This window comes from Polyodon spathula, chromosome 2 (assembly GCF_017654505.1).
Source record: "Polyodon spathula isolate WHYD16114869_AA chromosome 2, ASM1765450v1, whole genome shotgun sequence".
NCBI classification, from domain to species: domain Eukaryota; kingdom Metazoa; phylum Chordata; class Actinopteri; order Acipenseriformes; family Polyodontidae; genus Polyodon; species Polyodon spathula.
The window spans coordinates 84,395,926-84,419,783 of NC_054535.1; the positions used below are offsets into that span (position 1 = coordinate 84,395,926).

Sequence of the window (23,858 nt, forward strand, 5' to 3'; positions counted from 1 at the left end):
GTTTGTTTTGTTTTTGTCAATGCAGTACTTTATTAGGCTTTACTCAAGTCAGAACTGCCTATTCATTGTTTTAATGTAATTAATCAAGCTGCAGTATTTTCAACAGCTACAGTATTTAGCATATCGAACGGATTATGAACAGAGTGAAGAATTTGCCATACAAAACATACGCAATGTTGCATCCACTGGCTGAAAATATCAGCCAGATCCTATGAGCGTACAATAGTTTGTCATTTACTTTTAGCCACTTGTGTTTGTTATACTTTATTCGTTGTGGCCAAGTAGAAATAATGTTGCACCAAAAACCACTAATTGAAACATACAGACGTGAAAACCCCAACTCCTCCTTCTAACGTATTCCGAAAAGATTCTGTAATATCTGCCATGTTCACGTGTCTGCTCTATGCATGAAGTGCATCAATGATTTATATTCGTCTTCCACCAGAAGCTGAGTATTTTTTCCACGTCCTTCCTACCACGTAAGATGGAACAGAGAACAGTACTCAACGTTTTGACGATTCTAGTCTTAGCAGCATTTCCTGCTGTGGATTGCGTGAAAGGAAAAAGAGGACCAAAACTAACAGCTAAGGTTGGTATTATAATGTTCCTGATGTAGAAATGCAGATGAGTAGGTTTAAAGACATTAATAACAACAATGCTGTGGCTAACATGAGCTTATGTGTAGCCATCTCTGGCTCACTTCAACAACAACCCCAAACATGCACGTTCTGCGTGACCTACGCTAAGCATCATGGGAACAGTAGTTCTAGTTGTTAACACATAACAACACATCTTCCTTCCTTTAAAAGAAAACACTTGTCTCTTTGTTTCTAAAGAAAACATGTGCCCAAACAAAATCACACTTGTTTCTTTTTAAACTCAGAATGCAATTTTCCATTACCTATACGTAACTTACTATCCCATTTTTTTTTTTTAAACTTCACCCTTATCTCTTAAGAGGAATAACATTTGCTTAGAACTGTTTATATACATCAGACCTAAACAGCTCTATGGAGATACAGTAGCTTGTATGTTTTTTTTTAGTTTTTTTTCAAATGAGCAGTCCTTCAAGACATATTGTATAAAACACTGTCCATTTGCTACTCAGCAACTTTCAATAAGTCTCTCTGGAGGTCTAATAGTCCTTTTTGGTCTACTGTACTGCTCAGCTTGTGCCCTAACTAAAGCTGTTAACCAATGTCAGTGCTGTTCAGGTGGTTTTGATCAGCCTGTTCACTGTTGGAGTGTTGTGACACTTCTGGAGCATGACTGTCTTGAGTGTCAGTCTCTTTGACTTTTGGTTGGAGTCCCAGGTCTACGTGGTTCCTGCGCAGTGATGTTCCACTCTCAGTTTGGATCTCGTAGGAACGCGATGCAACCTCTCTTTGCACACGTCCTTGCTGCATTCAGGTGCCTGTGAAGTGGTCTTGGAGACGAACTTGACCTCCAGGCTTCAGGAAGGGTAGGTGTTTTGCACTTTTATCGTGATGCTGTTTTTGTTTCTCTTTCTGTTTCTCTTTAGCGTTCCTCACTTTGTGTGCTCCCTTTGGTATCAGCAGGTTCTCGTGCACAGGAAGATTGGTGCATATGCATTGACCCATGAACATCTGGGCTGGAGACAGACCATTCTGTAGTGGCGAACTCCGATAGATCATTAAACTCCTCTGGAAATCCTCGTTTCCATCATGTGCCTTTTTCATCAGACCTTTGACTACTTTGACTGAGCTCTCTGCTAGGCCATTGGACCTTGGATAGTTAGGGCTTGAGGTGGTGTGCAGAAAACCCCATTCCTTGGCAAAAGAAGCGAACTCACCACCCACAAACTGTGGTCCGTTGTTAAAGAACAGTTCACATGGGACCCCATGTTTCGCGAAAAATGTTTTCAGGTACGTGATGACTGCTCTGCTTGTTGTAGATGGTAATGTAGCAACTTCGGGGTAGTTAGAGTAGTAGTCTGTAGCCACAATGTGACTCCTCGCATTACAGTCAAAAAGGTCTACTCCAACTTTGTAGTAAGGTCTTTCAGGTACTGGATGATGTGTGAGGGGCTCAGCTTGCTGCTTGGGTCTGTATGTGAGACATATTTCACATGAAGCTGTAGTCTGGCTGATATCCTGATTCATTCTTGGCCAATACCTGAATTCTCTCGCCCTCCGTTTGCATTTTTCCTCACCCAGGTGTCCTTCATAGACCTTTTGTAGCATCTCTTTGCAGAGTGTTGCTGGAATGATGTATTTATTTCCCTTGAATATTATGTCATTCACGACAGTGAGTTCTGCTCTGCATGTCCAGTAGTCCTTTATTCTCTGTGGACAATCATTTTTCTGTACAGGCCATCCTTTCAGTATCGTCTCTTTGAGCTTGTTCATAGTCTTTTGTTTTGATGTCTCTTGTCTGATCTGCTCACTTCTCTCAGCAGACACCGGCAATTATGTCACAATCATGTCTACATAGGCCTGTATTTCTGCACTTTTCTGTGTGTCTGCCCCTTTATTTTTGTCTACTGCTCAAGAAAGTGTTTCTGTGGCGAACATAAACTTTCCCGGAGTGTAGATCATTTGCACATCATACTTTTGCAGTCTGATGAGCATTTGTTGTATCATCATAGGACAGTCAGTCAGAGGCTTAGACATGATTGCCACCAGTGGTTCATGGTTGGTTTCCACTTCGAAGGCTTGTCCGTAGACATACTGGTGGAACCTTTCACACGCATATGTTCTGGCCAGTAGTTCTTTTTCTATTTGGGCATATCTGGTTTCCGCACTCGTCAAAGCTCTGGATGCATATGCAACAGGTTGACAAGTTTGTTCATGCTGTTGCAATAGCACTGCTCCTAGGCCATATTGTGAAGCGTCTGCAGATATCCTTGTGCTTTCCAGCGGGTCGAAGAACTTTAACACTAGCTTTTCTGTGATTGTCTTTTTCAGTGTTTGGAAGCATTTCTCCTGCTCATGTGACCACATCCACTAATTTTTCTGCTCGAGAAGACATCTGAGAGGTGCTGACTGCACTGACTGCTCTGGCAGCTGCGGTATGAACTTGGCAAGGTAAGTCACCATTCCTAGGAAGCGTCTGACATCATCTTTGTTCCTTGGACATTCCATGTTCTCGATTGCTGTTTTTTTTGGGGGTCTGGCTTAACTCCCTCCTCTGAGACAAAATCTCCCACAAAGGTAAGTTTTTTCACACCAAACTCACATTTTTCTTTGTTTAGTTTCAGATTCACCTTTCGCGTCAAGTCCAACACCTGTCTCACTCATTGATCATGTTCTTCTCTTGTGGACCCCCAAACGATGATATCGTCCATCATGGTCTCAACTCCTGGTATGTGATCAAATATCACGTGGATCATCTTGTGGTAAACCTCGGGTGCTGACAGAATCCCATATGTCAGGCGAAGAAATCTGTATCTGCCTTCAGGTGTGTTGAAAGTGCACAATCTCAAACTTGCCTCGTCTAATTTAATTTGCCAGAATCCAGACGACGCGTCCAGCTTACTGAACCATTTCGCACCAGCAAACTGTGACATGATCTCCTCTCTGGTCGGCAACTTGAAATGCTCTTGTTTTATAGCTTTGTTGAGATCCTTTTGGTCTAGACAAATCCTGAGCTGCCCATTCTTCTTTACAACTATCACCAGCAAGCTGACCCAGTCTGTAGGCTCATCTATTTTCTATATCATTTGCAGTTTTTCCATACGTTCAAGCTCCTCTTTGAGTTTCCCTCTTAATGTGAACTTTCCTGCAGACATGCACAACTGGAGACACTTGGTCATTGATGTGTATTTTGTGTTCACCAGTCAAACATACAAGATCCTGAAATACATCCCTGTACTCACTCAGTAGTGATTCCTGATCATTCTTGGCCTGTGATGTTACTACAAAGACTCTCTTTAACAGTTTGAGCTTTTCACATGTGCTGATTCCCAGGATAGGCTGAACACTGTTCTCCACGATCAGTAGCTGTGTTTTAAACTGCTGCTCCTTATGTTGGAAAGTTGCAATGCAGGCCCCCTTAACTGGCACATTTTCTCTTGTGTAGTCAGTAACCTTGAGTTTCACAGGGTGGATCTTGCTTTTCACTTTCAGTGTCTTGTAGCCATCCATCGTTAGTAGGTTTACCTGTGCTCCAGTGTAAAGCTTGAATGGTATAATAGTCTCATTCACAGTCAATGGCACAATCAACTCAGCTTTCTCAGCATTGCAAATCTCTACAGAATCACCAAAGAATTCCACTGGCTCCACTTCTACTGTGTGAACCTTTGTGTTTGTAACCTCAGCTTTACAGCATTTTGAGAAATGATTCTTTTTCCCACAGTTATTACATGATTTGCCATATGCAGGGCATGACCTGGGTTTGTGACTGCCCGCACATTTTCCACATGATGAATTTGGATATTTCTCTTTTCTTTGCTTTTGCTTGTTAAAGCGTTTAGTGTGCTGCTCCTCTCTCTTTACTGCATGCACGGCTGTCTCGTCCCTGCGAAGCTCCTTCGCTTGCGCTCTGGAGGACTCTGCTGCTCTACACATATAAACTGTTTTTTCCAAAGTTAACTCCTGCTCACATAATAATCTCTCCCTGAGTCCATTATCAGGTATACCACAGATTATTTTGTCTCTTATGAGTGAGTCTTTCAGATTTCCAAATTCACACTTTTTGCTAAGTGCATGCAATTCAGCCAGCTATTGATCAAAAGTAATTCCCTGCTTCTGATCACAAGATCTCTCAAACGTAATGGTCTGTCTTGGAACAAAGTACTCCTTGAACTTAGCCATGAATATATCCATTGTCAAGCAGAAAGCTATTATAAATGTCCAATACATCTTCCCCAACAACACGCAGGAATATCGAAGCTTTCCATTTTTCATAATTTCCCCCCTGCACCACTAGCAGCCAAATATATGTTAAATCTCTACTTAAAACATTTCCAGTTATCAGCTAGGTTGCCAGTCAGTTGCATAGGCGTTGGAGGACTGCGTTTATCCATGACAACATTTCTAGGTACAGCTATTTCTCTTGCTATGGCAAATTGCTCTTAATTGTCACTGTTGTGCATACTTTCCATCACTTTTGTTAGCTAGCATCATACTGTTTTTACTACTCACGCTTCCCTTATGTAGTAGCGATTCTTCTTATCTTCAGCTCTTTTCTTGCGGCATTTTGCAGAGTCCTTTCTTTGTTTGCTTCGTCATTCTCGCCAACCCAGCGCTTCTAACACAATGTTATGTTTGTTCTTTCTTTAAGAATGACAGACCGGGAGTAGGTTTAAAGCCTTTAATAATAACAATGCTGTGGCTAACATGAGCTTCTGTGTAGCAGTCTCCAGCTCACTTCAACAACAACCCCAAACATGCACATTCTGCGTGACCTACGCTAAGCATTATGGGAACAGTAGTTCTAGTTGTTAACACATAACAACACAGTTTCAATCGGTGATTATAAAGTAAGTTTACAACATCAATGATATGGTGCATTAATGTGGTAAACTTATTTTCTAACCGCCCTGTAATACAGATGGTGCTACTACAGAAACCAGACTCAAACATCTAAGACATGCTGATTAATTTATCAATGTACTACTAAGCGTGTACATGGAATAATATTTTGAATCAATCGTAATTAGTAATTATAATTTTAACATTCCAAAATGATGTCATTTTCTATATACTGCACCTGTGATGTGTCAATTATTACCCCCCCTCCCCCCGTAACCCTGTGAAGAAAAAAAAAAACATTAGCCACTCATGTTCTAAATAAAACCTGATGCACATTATTATGCCAGTTATTTATATTACTCAAACAGTATATGTACTTGTTTTTTTATTGTTTCAGGTGTTCTTTGACATCCACGTGGGAGAGTACGAGGTTGGCAGAATAGTTACTGGGTTATTTGGGGAAGTTGTGCCAAAGACAGTGAACAACTTAATTGCCCTTGCAACTGGTGAGGTAGAGTATGAACAGTTGTAAACTGAAAGCTTATGTGTGGTAGTTCATAGCATATACAATAGATTGCTATGGTTTCTGATCATTATTATTTATAATCTCTTCTAACTCTCTGCTTAGCCAATGTATGGATATATTAGTCACATGCAAGCGGCTGCTTTTGTGTTTATTGGTGGAACCTGCTTTGTAAGTAGCAAAGCCACCTTGTGATCCTTTCCGTGCCGCGTTGACTAAATGTATGTTGTTTTAACCAGTATTTCACCTCTATGCCAAGTGATTCCCATATACATAATTGAAACCTCTCCCAATCATTGTTATGATATAAGTAATTATAATAGTATACACTTAGTGAATTAATCCTGGTATTATCCATTTGTCTGCATTAGTTCTGCTGCAATAAATAACTAATTTGGGCCTCATCTGGAAAGGGTCCAATGCAGTCTGAATGTTTAACATCAACAGCTGCTTGTGTTTTTTTTTTCTTCTTTATGTGACGTTTGACTTGAAAGCTGCACTGCACAACCCTACAATTTCTGACAAGATAAAAAAAAAACTAGCTGTGGTTAAAGCACAGTTCAGTTGTGTAGATTAAACATCATACACCCTGTTCACACTTGCGGTTTAGGCCAGCCCAGGGCCGCATTATCTCATGTGTGAACGCTCGAAAAATGAAAAGGCGGTCCTGGGCCGGGTGAAATTTAGACCAGCTTTTTGATGCGGCCTAAAGTACCAATGCCGCCTCAGGGCTGGCCTATCTGCCTGTGTGAACCCAACACAGGCCCTGGGCCGGCCTTAACGCGTCAGTGCAGTGACCTACCTCAAACCACTCCCCTACAAGATCGAGCGTAGTAGGTCAAAACAATATCGGTTTTAAGGGGTAGCAGCTGGGATGATGCAGAAATGAACCCTTAGCAGTCCATTTATTCAGCACTTGTCAGGTGCGTCAGGTCCAATTTATTTTCACACGCGCTGTTTTAAATATTTTTTTCTCCCAAGAGTAAAGCAGGTTTAAAATGTATTGAATCGCAAAAGGACAGTCCTGCATCTCCAACCAAGCCCCACCCCTTGTTCGTTGTATTTTTCACATACCTCTTTATAGACATGCATACTGATAAATCCTTTCCCGATCACTCATTTTATCACCAAACTCCTCAATAATGCGATCCAAGTCAATATCTCTGTGGTGAAAACATGCAAGTTTGTCCGAAAACTCTCGAAAATACTGAGTAGCAGGCCAGAAATAAACCCACCATGGATCTTGGATTTTATGGAACCTATGGCAATCTCCAGCCCAGAAAATAGCAATGGGGAATGCATTGAATACACTGACACTTTTGATGATGATGATGCTGGGTCAGTCATGAATGGTAAGTATTTCTTCATCATACAGCTTTCATTAAAAGATAAAACTTGCGCTCTCACACTCTGTGTATGTGTGTGTGTCTGTGTTTGTGTTCGGTGTATGTGTGTGTGTCTGTGTTTGTGTGTATACACATAAATTTTATATATATATATATATATATATATATATATATATATATATATATATATATATTATATATATATATATATACACACACACACACACACATTTAAGATTGTAGCTAAGATTGTAAATCTCAATATTGATAAATCATGCATATGACATTATACATTCAGTCACCATTAATATAATAATCTGTATTGTGACTAATGTAATGATGTACACATCCTTGTTTGCTGCATTTACACATGATACAACATGATCGCTTCATTCCACAGTAACCGACTGCACTGTCAACACACACCTTTATCGTATTATCTTATGCAATAAGTACAGTACAAACAGTGTTGCAAAAAATAAGATTGCCATATTTACGTCTGCAAATTTCCCAGCTCAATCTCTTATGTTGACTTCCGGGAATGCGGTATTTACATCACTGTTTACATTCCCGACAAGCACTTCGCCGCAATTTAGGCTTTCTTTTCAGCCACATATGTGAACACACTTAGGCCCCCTAAAACCTCATCTGTGAACAGAAATTTTAAGGCTGCCCAGAGACAGCCCAAGGCCGACTCAGTAAGTGTGAACGGGGTGTTACATTCAAACTGTTGAGCAATCTTAACCACACTCGCTTACAATATGCAAAAGAAACCAAAAAAAAAAAACAGACAGCAGTATTTTCCGTGGACACTTCAGCAATGCATATGAGGTCACCTGTGTAACAGTTCAGTTCGGACAATATTTTTCTTGTTTTAATTGTCTACGGCGATCGGGCTGTCTAATTTCATAATTCACCTTTCCTAAGCCTGAATCACTTCATATGGCCCCTGCCATTTAGCACATAGTTTTGATTCTGGTGAGGGAAGCAGCAGCATTACCTTGTCTCCAGGTTGAAAGGTTCGAATTAATGCATTTTGATTGTAATGCTGCTGTTGTCTGTGCTGAGCCGATTTGAGATTGACCTGGGCCAAACGACCAACCAAATCTAGGCGATCACCAAGTAGGAGCACATGTTGTATTTTCCATGATCAGTCAATATCTCCTTGGGGATCCCTGCTCTAGCCATAATCTGCACAAGTTCTTTGGCTATCGCGCGGCACTAGTGGACCTCAATGGAACTGCCTCCAGGTTTCGTGTTGCCTAATCTACCACCACTAATATATGCATATACCCAGAGTCAGAAGGTAGCAAAGGGCCGACTTTGTCCATTGCGATGCGTTCAAAGGGGGTGGAAATAATCGGCAGTGGGACCAAAGGGGCGGGGCGCACTCAACCTGATGCTACTCGCTGGCAGTCTGGGCGAGGTGCCCCACATAAGGGATATCATGCACCAGCCTCATGACCTCCAGCCAACAAGAAGGGGGAACCAATAATTGTGTTACAGGCTGTCCTGTGCCCATGGCAAGGTTTACCCTATACAGTAATTGCCCCACGATAATGAAATGTGGAAATACTAGTGCCCCAGCGCCTTCAACATCCTTACCTTCAACAGACCAGACCTGTCCCTGAGAGTGCACGAGTGAGGGGTTGTTATTTTGGCCCCACACTATGTCCACGCTTGAGTGCCACATGTCTGGTATATTGATAGGGGCAGGAGTAACACCTGCCCTTGATGGCCCAGTAACCTTACCCTCTCGGTCACACTGCATTCCAACCCCTTTTGACTGGCGTTTGTTACCATTATAACAGGCTCCCACCAGCCCCCAGCCTTGTCTCATTAATGCTTCTTCCGATTTCTGCATCCTTCTCTCTATTTGTTTTTCTCAGGCAGAACAGAGGAGAAAACATTTCAGTTTGAAAGGGAAAAATATTACCAATCATTTCACTTTCGGCTTTTTCAGCCACGTTTACGTGTGCGGTCGGGACTGCCATTAATTTCACCAATTCTTTATAGTTTGGCAAGTCTTGACCCAGAATAACTGGATGTGGTAGCCTTTCCGCCACCCCAACTACCAGGCGACGTTTTATCGGACCGATCGATAAATATGCTTTGACTGTGGGGTATGTTGCCATGACTCCATGGATACAGGAGATAGCTATCTGACCTTGTGGCTGCCACAACACACAGCCCAAGAGAGATGCTCTAATTAAGGTCTGACCACTCCCTGTGTCCAGTAATGCATGGGTTTTCACATTTCCCAAAATCACATTAACAGGCCCCTCCCGACCATTTTTCCCCCGCTTACCTACATCGGATGCCATATTGCAGAGGGACACGTCACACTCCATCGCAGATGGGCATAACCTGGCCTGATGGTGGCACCTAAAACAGGTAGGGGGAAAGGAGGGTACAGGGCTTAGGTATCTGTCCCACTGCTGATATGGAAACGGGGCGGGGTAGCACCTCTACCTCAGCTGGGGGCCAACCTTGGTCACCATGGAGGGGAGAAAAAGTTGCCCATTGGGGCCGGTGATCTAGGAGGTTGTTGACCTCGTCCCGGTAGTGGGGTTGGAGGTGCAGAGAGAGGAGGTGATGCTTGGATGTGCTGCGGTGTTGGAGCGGTGAGTAGCCTGGGCTGGGTTGACATCAGAGAATCCACGAAATTCTCCTCAAGTTTCGTTGCCTGGTCCAGGGTGTTGGGGTTGTGGCGCCGTATCCACGCCTGTGTCTCGGCACCGACCACATGGCAAAACTGCATAATGACGATGGTCTCCCCTATCTGCGCACTTGTTTTCAGCGCCAGGGTGAGCCAGTATACCATGTGATCACAGAGCTGTTGCGCCACCACTCTGGGGCGTGTATTCAGGGATCTCTTGTACTCCCTGAGCCTCACACAATGGGTTTCCTCCGTGATGTTAAGACGGTGGAGGATGGCTAGCTTTACCAGGTCATACTGAGCGGCGTCATCATCCATCATAGCCTGGTAAGCTGCCTGTGCCTCTCCAATCAGGTAGGGTCCTAACTGGCTTGCCCAGAACTCTCTGGGCCATGACATACATTTTGTGTGTCCTCGCCTTCGGGGCCACCATGATAGGTCCCACTGATGCTGTGGGCGGTATCGCCAGCCCGACCCTCTCAATCAGCGCTGTGTACCTCTCCTCTCTCCATCTCTCCTCAGACTCCTGTTTGCTGTCCAGCTGCTCAAGCAGCACTGACAGTGTTTGCGTAGACCATCCCACTACTAACACCACGTGTGGCAAAGTGGTGCATAAATACAGGTGAGTGCAGTGCAGAGAGGATTAATCACACAGACAATAAATAACAGGAGCAAGGGTGTTTATTGAAATTATGTCAATGTCCAGAGCCTTATGGCAAACACCTGTAAATAATAAATGATGGAAGTGAGTACAACAGCGTGTATCACTTCAGTTTATAAGAATCCCACGGGTTTAACCCACAACCAAAAGTTCAGTTTAACACACAAACAATAAACACAAAACACAAACACAGTTCTTAGTGATAGTGAATAAGTGCTCTTGGTATCTTACAGTTCTCTGTGAAATGCAGGGGTGAAAGTGATGTCTGGGTTTATGCTGGCTTTCGCTGCATCTCTGGATTGTGCTACTGGTAGTCTGCTAAAAAACAGACAACAGTTAACAAACACTAAGAAACACAAGACAAAAACTCACGCTTCACAATATGGCAACACAGACGCCTTGTAGGTTTAAAACACTAACCATTTACCAAGGAACACATCACTTCCACTACGCCCCCCTATTTATACCCTCGCTCATGACCCCTAGGTTAACGAGCGCATCTGCTCCTCCAATCCTCAGATGCCACACCGTCTCCTGTCCTAGTTATTGAACTTGGGTGCCGTAGCTCAGCCCCCTTCCTAATGACTGACTTCATGTATTTACAGTATAATCGTAAATCTCAAAAAACTTCTCACTTCTAAATCTTTTATAGTCATGTTTGTATTACTTTAGTATAAATACATGTTAATTTGGATTCATATGTTGTTTTTTTCTGACTTTATGTGACTGAAAAGACACACATTTGCCCGTTTTCCCATTGGAAATAGTGATATTTTGAAATATCACTGTCCTGGTCACAAAAGCAAAGTTTGTGGGGAATAATGGCCATTTTCTATACTTTTGAGGCATAAGCAATTAGGAAATAACACTTACTACCCAGGAACAAAAAAATAAATAAAAATTTGTTACACGGTGTACTTAATGATGTGGTTGGAATAAACATGTGGATTGGAACAGAGGAAATCTGAGTCATGTGATTATGAACATATTATATAGTAAGCTTGTTGTGATATGAACACTTGTGATTATGAACAGATTATATAGTAAGCCTGTTGTGATATGAACACTTGTCACTTGGACTTTTTTCATGTAGACTTTCTGCAGTTATGAGGAAACCATGACTTCTGATAACTACATGCCTTGCCTTTGATGCAATGTTTTCTACAGGCTTTGAATCTCACTAGGATCTTTTTGGATTTCTTTAAAATATTCTATGCAAACAATACTTATTTTGTTCATTATTCTTATGACGGTCAGAAAACCTTACAATGCACTCTGGAATACTAGGTATTGAGCTAGTAAAAGTTTTGTAAAATAATTGCACTAATTTGAAATCTTAACAAAGCAAGATGGTGATGAAGAAAAGAAAAAGTAGCATACAGATTTTTAATTTCACCAAGTAGTTCAAATAGCTTAGGTTTGGGACTGTGCCATGAGCATGACTATAAATGGGTACGTCTAACCACATTCTCTCTGGCATTGTTTGTTTCAGGAATGAGCATCTATGCAGTGACATTTCCAGATGAGAACTTCAAGCTGAAGCACTTGGGAGTAGGGTGGGTCAGCATGGCCAATGCAGGCCCAGATACCAATGGTTCCCAGTTCTTCATCACCTCAGCAATAGCACCCTGGTTGGATGGCAAGCATGTTGTGTTTGGGAAGGGCCTTGAAGGAATGGTAAAACATTTATTATATACAGGTGAAACTGGTCTTTTAGTATTAAACCAGTTACTAGAGACAACTTTACTATAGAGCCAAGTGAATCTTCATGGTTCCTCAAGAAGAAGTAATCAGGAAGTATTAGTAAAACTTCCAAATAAGAATTCAGTAGGTTAAAGCATAAAACAATAAGTTAGAGCTCAGTCAGAATGAATGACATTTGCTGTTTGTTCTGACTGGGCGCTCTGGTAGCAGTTAGTACAATAACTTGTACTGTAGGCTAAATGGCATCTCAAATGCAAAATGTATTCTGTCTGGCAAACATTCTACTGAATTGTTTTATTGGATTAAGTTATATTAAATGAACCTATACCTTCTTTCTTTATTTTTCAGTCTGTGATTCATACAATAGAACCTCAAGACACAAACTATAGAAATCAACCCTTCCAGGACTGTGTGATTTTTAACAGTGGTAAGATAGACGTGAAAGAACCATTTGTGATAGAATTTGAAGGCTGGTAAAAAGTAATATTATTATTACTATTATGTGTAGAATTATGCATGATCAAAAGTATAGCTTCACAAACCACTAATATGTTAAGATGCATCAATGTTCAGGACAAAGTTCAAAACTTTTAGATAAAAGGGTTCACATTTCTGACACTAAATCCAGTGCTCTTGGTCTGCTATGATATTTTGTTATGTGGCTCAGTTCTCCGCAGTATTTGATGCAATACCACTGTAATAAAAATATGTTGCACTGTTTGTTCTTTCTGCACTAGCCAGGTATATTAACCTTGCGACTAACCTGTTCAGTAGTAAGAACTTCAATAAAAGGCAATAATTCAAAGTGAGCGATTTGGTGTGAAAGTGTGGTAGCATGAACATAATTATGAAGACTGTATTTTATTTAAAATAGTTAAAACTACTCAATTCCACCAGGAAAACCAGTGCAATATTTTTACGTAGAAACCAATACACACCTTTTATATATTATTGTACCACTTACATAACAATTATATCAAGTTAAGGAATTACACATGGTGTCAATATTTTTTTGTATCATTACCATATCCTGGATTAGCAAGGCTTCACGTGGTCAGGTGTGTTTGATGAAGCATGCAGGAATTACTATTTGGATATCGTGCACCTGTATGTAAAACTAATGTAGAGTTTATACACGCTTTTATATAATTGTATTGAAATTGTTGTGTAAAAGTGTTGATGCTTCTAATGTGTTTTTTTTTTTTTTGTACACAAACGAATACAGTCATTACAACACTTTTTCATTCCACTTAAACTAACAAAGTGTATATTTATAATTGTTGACTGTAAAAAGGGCTATGCTTTTGGTCTGAAATCACACACAGGACAAGGATTTGACCTATTGATATATGGATGAATAAATAAATAAATATCACATCTGTGAACTATATAAACTTTAAAACAAAAAAAAAAAAAAAAACACGTTTTTTAGTTATTACAACCACACATACACTACAGTACTAATATAGACCTCTTCAGTGTTTTACACAGGGTGGTGTTATTACAAATACAAGAATAATTGAGTCTGATAAATGTTGATGGGATAAACAGATACCACCACAGCTAAATAACAAGCTTAGACAAGAGAGAAATAATCATGGTGCACTTTATTAGTATTATACTGTACGTTGATGTCTATATAAATAATCACGGTGCACTTTATTAGAATTATACTGTATGTTGACGTCTATTTAAGCCGGGTGTCAAGTCATGTATACAAACAAGGTCACAAAGTGCTAGAATACCACAGTTATACCTCTAATGCAAGTTATCACAAGTTTGTTAGCTTAACCTTAACATTTTATAATCGCAGGATCATGAGCTGGCTTTCTCTTGATACCAATAACATGCTTCAAGGTGTTTTTTATTGTCTCAAACCAAACAAAGCTGATACAGCTGACATGGATTAGTTAAAGTGGAAGACAATATTTGATCTCCCTTTTTCAGATGTAATTCAGTACTGTAACCTGCATTCTCAGTATAGACGAGTCAGACACATTATCACAGGATACATTTCATTCGACTGGAAACAGCACAGTAACAAAAGTAAAAGAACGGTTCAAGACAACACTTATTCAAAGCGTGTATTTTCATGGGTGTTTTTTCAACCTTAAAAGCAGCAATACATTAGATTTTTTTTTTTTTTAATCACAAAAATAATTTGAATATATAATGTAGAAAAAAAAAACAGATTTAAACATATGTAGACAATGCATACATTTGATAATTTAAATAATTCAACAAACTATTTATTTTTACTTGCTGACTATCCCATCTACAGTACTGTATTTCCTTTTTCAAAGGACACTGCACCAGTCAGAAGTAGGTAAGTATGTATATATACCATATGTATGTTAAACAGAGGATACAATGATGAGCAATGCAATCTCAAAAGAAGTAACGTAGGTGATGATACACAAGTATTTCAATATTTTAAAATGTCAGTTCATCTAGCAACATGTACAACATAGTGCCCATCTAAAAATCCTTAATAGAGAACATTCTCCAATACAGTTGTTTTACACAAATGAAGCCTCTACATGAACAGCTTGTTTATTCACTGATTCCATCGCTAGTAAGTATACTTACATAGTGCATTAATCGGTAATATATCTATACACTACATTTTGCTGGTATTGTAAAACCCCTTTCTGTTATCTTCCGAATCCCTTTTCTCACCAGTTATTTCTGAAAAACTGTCCATTTTGCTTCATTATTGCTTTGTCTACCATGGCTGAATGTGAGGGTAAAACATCCCATGAACGACTCCTTCAATAACTACATTTGGAAAAGTATCTGGAAACAAAGAGACAAGTTAAATGAGTAATTAGTATTGTATACTTTAAAAATAAGCACCAACTCATCCTTGTTTAAAAAAACTCAAAACTCAAAACACACTTTGTCAAGTAAATTTACTTTTGATTTGATAACTGTAAAATAAATACAGATCCATACACCGTGTATAGTTTACACTACTTCTTATACACACTAATGTTTAATATAATATAGCAAAATCTTACACATCCTTATTTGAGGAGGATCTTCCTTAGATAAACAAAACATTTTTAAAATCTTTGTGTTCAATCTCTACTATAACATTTTTTTTTGAAGCTAACCTTTCAGAAATGTAGAATCATAAATGAAAAAAGCGTACGACAGCACAATACAAACATTACGTTCACAATTTTCCCTCGAGTGGTGTAGATACAAAACTGTAGGAGGCTAAAAAACTACAATGGGCTAAAAGGTCAGCTTGAGAAGCGAAACCTCAGCAAAAAAAACAAAACAAAAAAACCCTTTGCGTACCCCACTTGCCATTTTCTTTCTGTGTTGTTTGTACAGTAATAAAAAAAGCCCCAGCAAATTTTTCTTGTAACATTCCAATTTAATTGAAGGATGTAAGGATCCTAAATTGTATTGATGTAGTTATTTAGCCCTAAAATGATGCAGTTAATGGATTCTACTTCAATGTGGTTGTAACCCAGACGCTCTGGGAGTTTTATAGTCAGTACGTCACAGGTGTGCAAAGCCACGTGACAAATCTGCAAGGGGTTTTGGAGGGAGACGTAGCCATTCCAGATTACAACTTCCTGATTCCTAACCGAAGCAGGGGTGGAAATCTGCAGTGAAGTCTGTTCTCCAGAATGTCTGCTAGAGTCACCACTTTTACAACTGTTCATATTTTAACACAAGTTATATATGTGCACTCACGGAAACAGAGACCCCTCCCAAACAAGTGCTGTTATCAACCCTCTCTCAATCTGTCAGATCTGCTGCTTATGTTACCCACTGTAACAGTGATTTTTAACATATATATATTTTATATGTAACATCTCGGGGATGGTCATGTGATGGACAGCTTGTTTACAGAACGGTGTGTGCTACTTCTTGTAACTGTGCTACATCCAAACCCTGTTGATAGTTTTAAAGATATTTTACATATGCTTGTATTCTTTATTTCTGAGTTGTTACTACCAACTGTTATTACATTTATACGTCAGGTGACCCATGTTCAAGCTTGGTATAGTAATAATGTTTAGTTTTCAACAGAAATGTTATTCTTGTGTAAACACAACTAAAAAATAAAGTATAATATGTTCCTTTTTTAATCACTTAAAACATGACTTCTATATCTCACTTAGATTTCTAAAATACTATTAAAGATAAAAACAGGGCAACACAAAATGTAAAGGTAATTCACTAAAAATAAATACATAAATAAAAAGATATTCTCCTACAAGCAGAAAACTAACTTTTTTTTTTAAATTTATATTATAATTTCAAATACACAAGGGGGGCAGTTATATATAAAACAATAACGTTATTGACATGTTACAGAGGACCTGAAAACATGTCAATATCTGAGGCCAGAATTTACATTTAGTTGGTTTATATGGTGAAGGGTGGAACCAGTAAAGAGCTGATAAAGGATGACAGCATTTCATTACCATCGGCTGCAGGCAAGACATATGGATCCCTCAGGAAAAGAAGCACGGGCTGGTGGGACAGTTTACTGGAAAGGTCAAGAACAGGAGAGTCAGCATCACGGAATGGTAAATAGAAAACACCTCCAACTACCTGATATCAAGTGAGGCAAGCAACCTGCTTCATATGAAGCAGTTTTACACAGATCAAAACAACTAACTGCTTGCTAATTCAATTTCACCCATGGCAAAAAATGCCACTGCTCGAAGGTTAGAATGCTGGACGTCAGTGTATAAGGCACCGGCAGTGATTCTCCGCCCCCCAGAAGGCATGTTGTGTGTGCACTGATTTTGGAGAATACCTGCCCAGTCTCAACTCATTCCTATACGTGGCAGGACACTTCCAATAAAATAATAATCGAAATCTAAATGGCAGCGCTATATCCTCATTACTCTTTATCGAGACTTGTACTTTAAATGGCACTGTAGAGCCTTTACTATCAAACTGCAACCTCAAATGATTTATTTGAGGTGCCAGACTTCTATCATAACTTAAAAAAAAAAAATAAATAATTGCCATTGGTTTGACCTTATCAACAGCCTGTATTAATTTGAATGAAGGGCTGCTAGAAATAATATGAAACTTTGAGGGTTACACAGCTATTGGCGTTTTACAGAGTTGCACCAATATGTGCTTTTTATAATTGTTTTATATTGTGCTGCTGAATATTCCTTTTATCAGCAGCAGTATTTTTACAATTGTTGTCCCAATAAACTTTGCAAATTACTGTGCTTTCTGTACTGACGGTGTAAGACAAGGCTATCCAAAGTGAACAGAAAGGACACTCCCTACAGGCACAAAATCAAACTGGTTCATACCCATTCTACATTTCAGGCACATATATCTTTCGCAATCATGTTATAGTAGAAGTTCGTGTGACAAAACATTTTGCTATTGCAGACTTCCAGATCCTTTCCCCCAAGAAATCTTAAAACAGAACATACCTCGATTCTTCCGATTCAGTTTCATCAAGAGATCTGAAAAGGCACAGATTTGTATGTATAGTTAGAACAGTGCTGTTTTCCTTTCTCTTTAGTTTTTACTATATATTTTTTTCAATATATACAATTTAAAAATCTTACCCACAACTCTCTGTTTTTGGTAATGAAGGAAAGTGACGGATATTTAAAAATTCAAGGAATATCTTCGGCAGAACTTCATTCTCCATAATTATTGTCTGTAAAACAAGCACAAATTGTAACAGATGGAAGCAACGGCATGACTGCAATGTTTTGTACCACACAGCATGAGGAACAGAAACATGGTTTAAATTGGCAGGTCTATAACATGTGTTTGATCAGGTCCACTGATTATCTGACTGATTTTCTCCATTCTTACAAGAAACCACTTGCTCTATGCCTCCAGCATTATTTACCAAACATGTCAGAATATGCCCTTTTGTTTGTAGTTACCTTTAGACTGAATGTAATGCATTCTTTGGAGGAACATGTTCACAATTGTGGAAAAGTAATTGACATAAATGCACTTCGTTTGGCTTTGTGTTAATATATAATTGATGAAGAATGTTGAAGTAATCTAATCTTAACCATTAGTAACAAATAACGATACTGTTGTAATTCTACCGACTGAAACAATACAGTAGATTTATGAGAAATTTCATGTAAATGTAACCCATACACACACACACACACACTATGAGCTCTCTTGTCACCGACATAAAATTCTGTTTAAATTGTAACACATTGGCGTTCACCACATTCCAAAACAGCGCCTCAGCAGTGCCAAACAGCAGCAGGGAAACGGCTGTAAAACAGAGGTTTTGGGAAAAGGGTTTAATAAATACTCGAAAAATAAACTGGCTGCCAAAAGCACAATCTGTGATAAAGGGAAAACTATGCTTTTTCACATAAAATGTAGAAAACGTTATTTAAAAGATAAAATAGAAAATTAATTAAATTAAATTAAAACCATTCTGAATAGACATACCAGAGAGATACTTTATATTGCATTGGATAGCTGCACAATTTCTTCTCTCTGTAGATTAAAAAAAAAAAACTAATCTGTAAATGCTGTTGAAACAAACCGTTTTGCTGAAAGGAATTTATGAATTGACAGCATTGCACGGGAGGGGTGGGTTTTCACAGAATCCAACTGGTCTTACTAAGGGAAGTCCTCTGTGTGTATTGATTGCGGTTATTAATTCTAGATGTAGAGGATGTTAACAAGGTCTGCTGCTTGTTAAGCTTGACAGATCAGCTTACAATCTAGTGCTTCTTCAGCCACACCCACCTGTATTCATCATTCATAGAAGTGTTACGTATATCTTAAAACAGGTAGGGTTTCCTCTGTTATGAGGCACAAAGGCAAATAATCTACAATGTTATTTGCTGAACGTAAATAATTTTGAATCCTTGTATAAATGTATGTGTAAATGAAACAAAACCAACTTGATGCAAAAACCGCAGGGCTGAAAAATGTTTTGTCACTGGGGACTAAACTACTCACGTAGCTCTATACTGATTTCACAGAAACTACACAAGGAATAGCTTGTTCACTGTTTTTACAAGGGCCCACTCAAGTTTTACACTAGGGCTTTCCTTCTTAATGGACTCCAAAATAAACACATATATTTTGTAGACAACATGTATAAAGAACTAGCACACATGCTGACCCAAAGTAGGTTACTCAAGTTCAATACAGCCTCAACTAGATGCCAATTCAGTGACGGGGGTGGACGGTAAAGGCATGCCAAGCCCTGCAAAACTTTCTGTTCTTTTAGATGAACCCCTTCCAAATCAGGAAAGGACACACTGCAATCAGAACTGTATCTCCGATGACTGCCAAAATCACCTAGCCTCAACTCAATTGACAGGTGCCTTATGAAATAAACTTTTTCATTTGGTAAAGATGAGTAAATCAATGTTCCTAGATACCCAGGTGTTTTCAACTGTTACATCTACAAAAAGTGGTCTAACTACTCGAAAGTCGAATTTGGATGCTAAAGTTGTGTGTGTTTACCCAGAACGCAAACAGATCAGTAAGTTTAACACCCATTGCACGACTGTTTTAATTAGTAGCAAATACATTTTTGGGGATGTCGCTAACCTAATGAATTTATGTTACATAACACAGTTTGGGAGAACGTGCTAAAAAAACTAGACTACTACTGCAAAATGTTTCAGACACAAGCTTTCCCCCCCTTTTTGGGTTGAGAAAAGTGCACTCCCAGTGGATTGTATTGATTGCTTTCACATGTTTCTGCAGTAGAATTCCATATAATAATTGTCAGAATCTGTTCTCTTCTAGTACTATAAAATAGTCACAAAATTACAAAAGGGACTTGTTCTACCTTAACCTCAGCTAGATGCCATCATGCAGTGGAAAACAGTGCTAAAATATCACAGGATAATGCTGTCTGACAAGGGAGAGGTATAAACAGAGTAATGATTTCCCTTGAGTTTCCCTTCAAGAGAACTGTCACTAAACCCAGCATAAATGGTGACATATCTTCACTGAGGACACTGGAAAATTGAACATTGGCATTCTTTTTAGGTCCAAGCCTGCTCATCAGCCAATTATAGTGGTAATTCAAGAGCTTACTAAAAACCCAGACAAGAAGAGTCTGCTAACGTTCCGAGAGTATGATTGTATATGCCACACAGTTTCAACATGGTGCCTCCAGAGCCTTGAGGACCCCAAACAGATATATAGAAATGCATTTCAAATACAGGAAAGTACTGCGCCGCCTCTTAATAACGATGTCCCCAGCCACTGCTCATTTAACTGTCCTTTTGAAGATATATTAAAGTCAAACAAAAGCCTACTTTAATATTTCAGCCAATCACCACATTTTTCCTCCCCTATATACAATTATATATATTTTTAATTATTATTATTTATTATTAAAATTACAGTAGCTTGCCACACTTTGAACAGCTGTCATTGCTCTTGATAATTCACTAGGGGCATTTAGGTATAAATTAAAGGAGGAGACAGATTTTTTCTTTTCACAGTTATAAGAGATGATCTGTTTATTCATCTTACATTAAAGGAGGTTGTGTTCCACAGTCAACTTTTACAAAATTAGTGTTTCCTTATGGTTGCCTAAACTATATTAATATATATACCACTTTTAGAAAACATTATTGTGTACAAATTACCGACAGAGGTTTACACAACTCCCCTCCTGCAACCCCTCTCTTCCACTAATGTCTGGCTTACTCCAAAAAAAACGGTCTATGACTCCCATAGTTCTATCGTATGTGGCAAATCCAAATGATACAGAGGGGTTTCACCAGCAGTAATATGTTAGGGTTAGGGTTAGGGTTAGGGTTTTTTTTTTTTTTTTTTTTACAAATTAAGCTTTTAATTAAGTGTAACTAAGTAACTAGCTAAATAATGGAGTAAAGAAGTTTCATCACAATTGGTATAGTATTCTAGATTATATATTGACATCAATACGTATCCCTAGCAGGAAATAATCATAAGTTTAGTTTCACTGGGTTAAACACATACACATATGTTTGATTACTACCTCTCTCATAAGGGAAAAAGGTCATGTACCATAAAACAAATGTGAATGCTGGGAGTGTTACTAATACGAAAAAGCAAAAGGTAATATTAAACCTTTCAAAATGTTACCAAATGATAAACCCCCTATCAGAATTATATCGCATGGCACACAAACAATATAACTTACACGCAACACAATGATGCTTCTTCAAGATTTTAAATAAATAAATAAATACTGTTCAGATATGTGTTGTTCTCGCATTAACAAAATAAAGCTTATTCTGTAACCCTCTGGGGAATTGTTTCATCTGTCTCTAGGCACCACACATGATGTCTGCTGCTATACATTCATGTTATTTTACACAGCAAGAAGTTTTCTTGTTGTCTGTCTCACGGATATTTTAGGCAATGGGTCAGAGGGAATTCCCCAAGGCCTTTCTGACATGCCCACTGAAACTAATTGCTAGAATAAGCAGGTGCACAAATCACAGCACAGGACTGCAAGGAGCACTGGGAATTCAGTGCATTTGGGGTTAATGCACTCATTTCAAAGAAATTTTATCAGGTTTGAAATGTACAATAAATACGAGATTCGCAATGGAATAAAACTACAATTGTGCACATGGATTAGCTTGATTTAGAGTACAATATAAATGGTTTAAACAGTATGAATTATGCATGTTTGTTTATGCTGAGCGAATAGTGAGCAATTACTGTATAAAAAGGAGTCTGTAAACTGTAACAATTAAATACAAATATTTATTTTACAAGTTCATACATGCATTCTGTATGATTGTGCATCCTTGTTTTCAGTTTTATCACAACTGGATTAGTTATTCTCAGGATATCAGTAATAAGGGACAGGAGATTTATTATAATCAACACACTACGAGTCACACATGCATGCCTGGTTTAATCCAAAAATATAAACTGAAGAATGTTCTGACAACATGCATTTCTTTTTCTACAGGGACAATTCTTATTAATCCTCCTTGTCCTCCTCCTCGAGCACACCCAGGTCTGTGATGCAGGAGGAAATCAATAGCTGCTGAATGCCATCTGCTTGGGGCAGCAGAACAGCACCAAAAGTGTGAGCCATGCATCTTCCCTTATTGAAAGGTTATTTTTATGCGAGTAAACAATTCATCCTCTCACTACGCTTGATGCTCATTTACCACATTAGGTCGATACATTATGCAAAACAACAAAAAATTGAATCCTAAGAGTAGTTCTGATGCCACTGTGATGGCTAATCAATATTCTCACACTGCTCGGTCAGACAAAGTAGGGAACCATTTATAGCGAGAAATGTAAATGAAGCAAATCACTTTTAAATTCACCGGTTTACTGATTGTTTAACTTCATTTTTTGTTTGGTTTTTTTAACAGGAGGAGTTCTGAAAAAAAAAAAAAAATTCTACCGAGATAACCAATAAATTAACCAGAAATCATGGAATTATGTACAGAAGGAAATGTGTGTGTGTGTGTGTGTGTGTGTGTGTGTGTGTGTGTGTGTGTGTGTGTGTGTGTATATATATATATATATATATATATATATATAGTGCCTATAGAATGTCTACACCCCCTTGAACTTTTGTTATTTTGTGCCTCAGAGTTTCATGCATTAAATGAGGATTTTTTTTTTTTTTTTTTTTCCACTGATCTACACACCATACTCCACACTGTTAAGGGGAAAAAAAAAAATTGAGAAAAAAAAAATTCTATATTAAAGATACAAAACTGAAAGATCATAATTGAATAAGTCTCCACCCCCGAGTTACTACTTGGTGGAAGCACATTTGGCAGCAATTACAGCTGTGAATCTGTTGGGATAGGTCTCTACCAACTTTGCACACCTAGACTTTGCAATATTTAATCATTCTTCTTTACAAAACTGTTCAAGCTCTGTCAAGGCCACTCAAGGACATTTACCTTTTTGTTCCTTAGCCACCCCAGTGTAGCTTTGGCTGTGTGCTTTGGGTCACTGTCATGCTGAAAGGTGAACTTCCGTCCCAGTTTCAGCTTTCTTGCAGAGGGCAGCAGGTTTTTCTCAAGGACTTCTCTGTACTTTGCTCCATTCATTTTCCCGTCTATCCTGACAAGTGCCCCAGTCCCTGCCGTTGTGAAACATCCCCATAACATGATGCTGTCACCACCACGCTTCACAGTGGGGATGGTGTTCTTTGGGTGATGCGCTGTGTTGGGTTTGCGTCAAACATAACGCTTTGCACTTAGGCCAAAAAGTTCCATTTTAGTTTCGTCAGATCACAAAACTTTTTGCCACATGGCTACAGAATCTCCCGAGTGCTTTTTTGCATACTTCAAATGGGATTCAAGGTGGGCTTTCTTGAGTAATGGCTTCCTTCTTGCCACCCTACCATACAGGCCAGATTTGTGGAGTTCTTGGGATATTGTTGTCACATGCACACTTTGACCAGTCTTGACCATAAAAGCATGTAGCTCCTGCAAAGTTGCCATTGGCCTCTTGGTAGCCTCTCTGATCAGTCTCCTTCTTGCCCGGTCATCCAGTTTGGAGGGACGGTCTGATCTAGGCAGGGTCTTGGTGGTGTCAT

General features: G+C 39.0%; 2 protein-coding genes across 2 annotated transcripts in view; one reads left to right on the forward strand and one right to left on the reverse strand.

Moving 5' to 3' along the window:
* Window positions 1-221: 221 nt before the first annotated feature.
* LOC121327038 (peptidyl-prolyl cis-trans isomerase C-like) lies at window positions 222-13,330 on the forward strand. Its single transcript, XM_041270816.1, has 4 exons — window positions 222-589; window positions 5,833-5,941; window positions 12,117-12,301; window positions 12,677-13,330. The coding sequence occupies exons 1-4, from the start codon at window positions 485-487 to the stop codon at window positions 12,803-12,805; spliced, it is 528 nt and encodes a 175-aa protein (XP_041126750.1). The 5' UTR covers window positions 222-484; the 3' UTR covers window positions 12,806-13,330.
* A 590-nt stretch (window positions 13,331-13,920) lies between these two features.
* LOC121302505 (sorting nexin-24-like) overlaps window positions 13,921-23,858 on the reverse strand; it is a 49,976-nt gene continuing 40,038 nt past the window's right edge. Inside the window, exons 4-7 of the mRNA XM_041232521.1 lie at window positions 17,896-17,990; window positions 17,758-17,790; window positions 16,777-16,841; window positions 13,921-15,124 (exon numbers count right to left, since the gene is read on the reverse strand). Of these exons, the coding sequence (XP_041088455.1) occupies window positions 15,054-15,124; window positions 16,777-16,841; window positions 17,758-17,790; window positions 17,896-17,990 (264 nt within the window). The 3' untranslated portion in view covers window positions 13,921-15,053. The remainder of the gene's footprint in view (window positions 15,125-16,776; window positions 16,842-17,757; window positions 17,791-17,895; window positions 17,991-23,858) is intronic.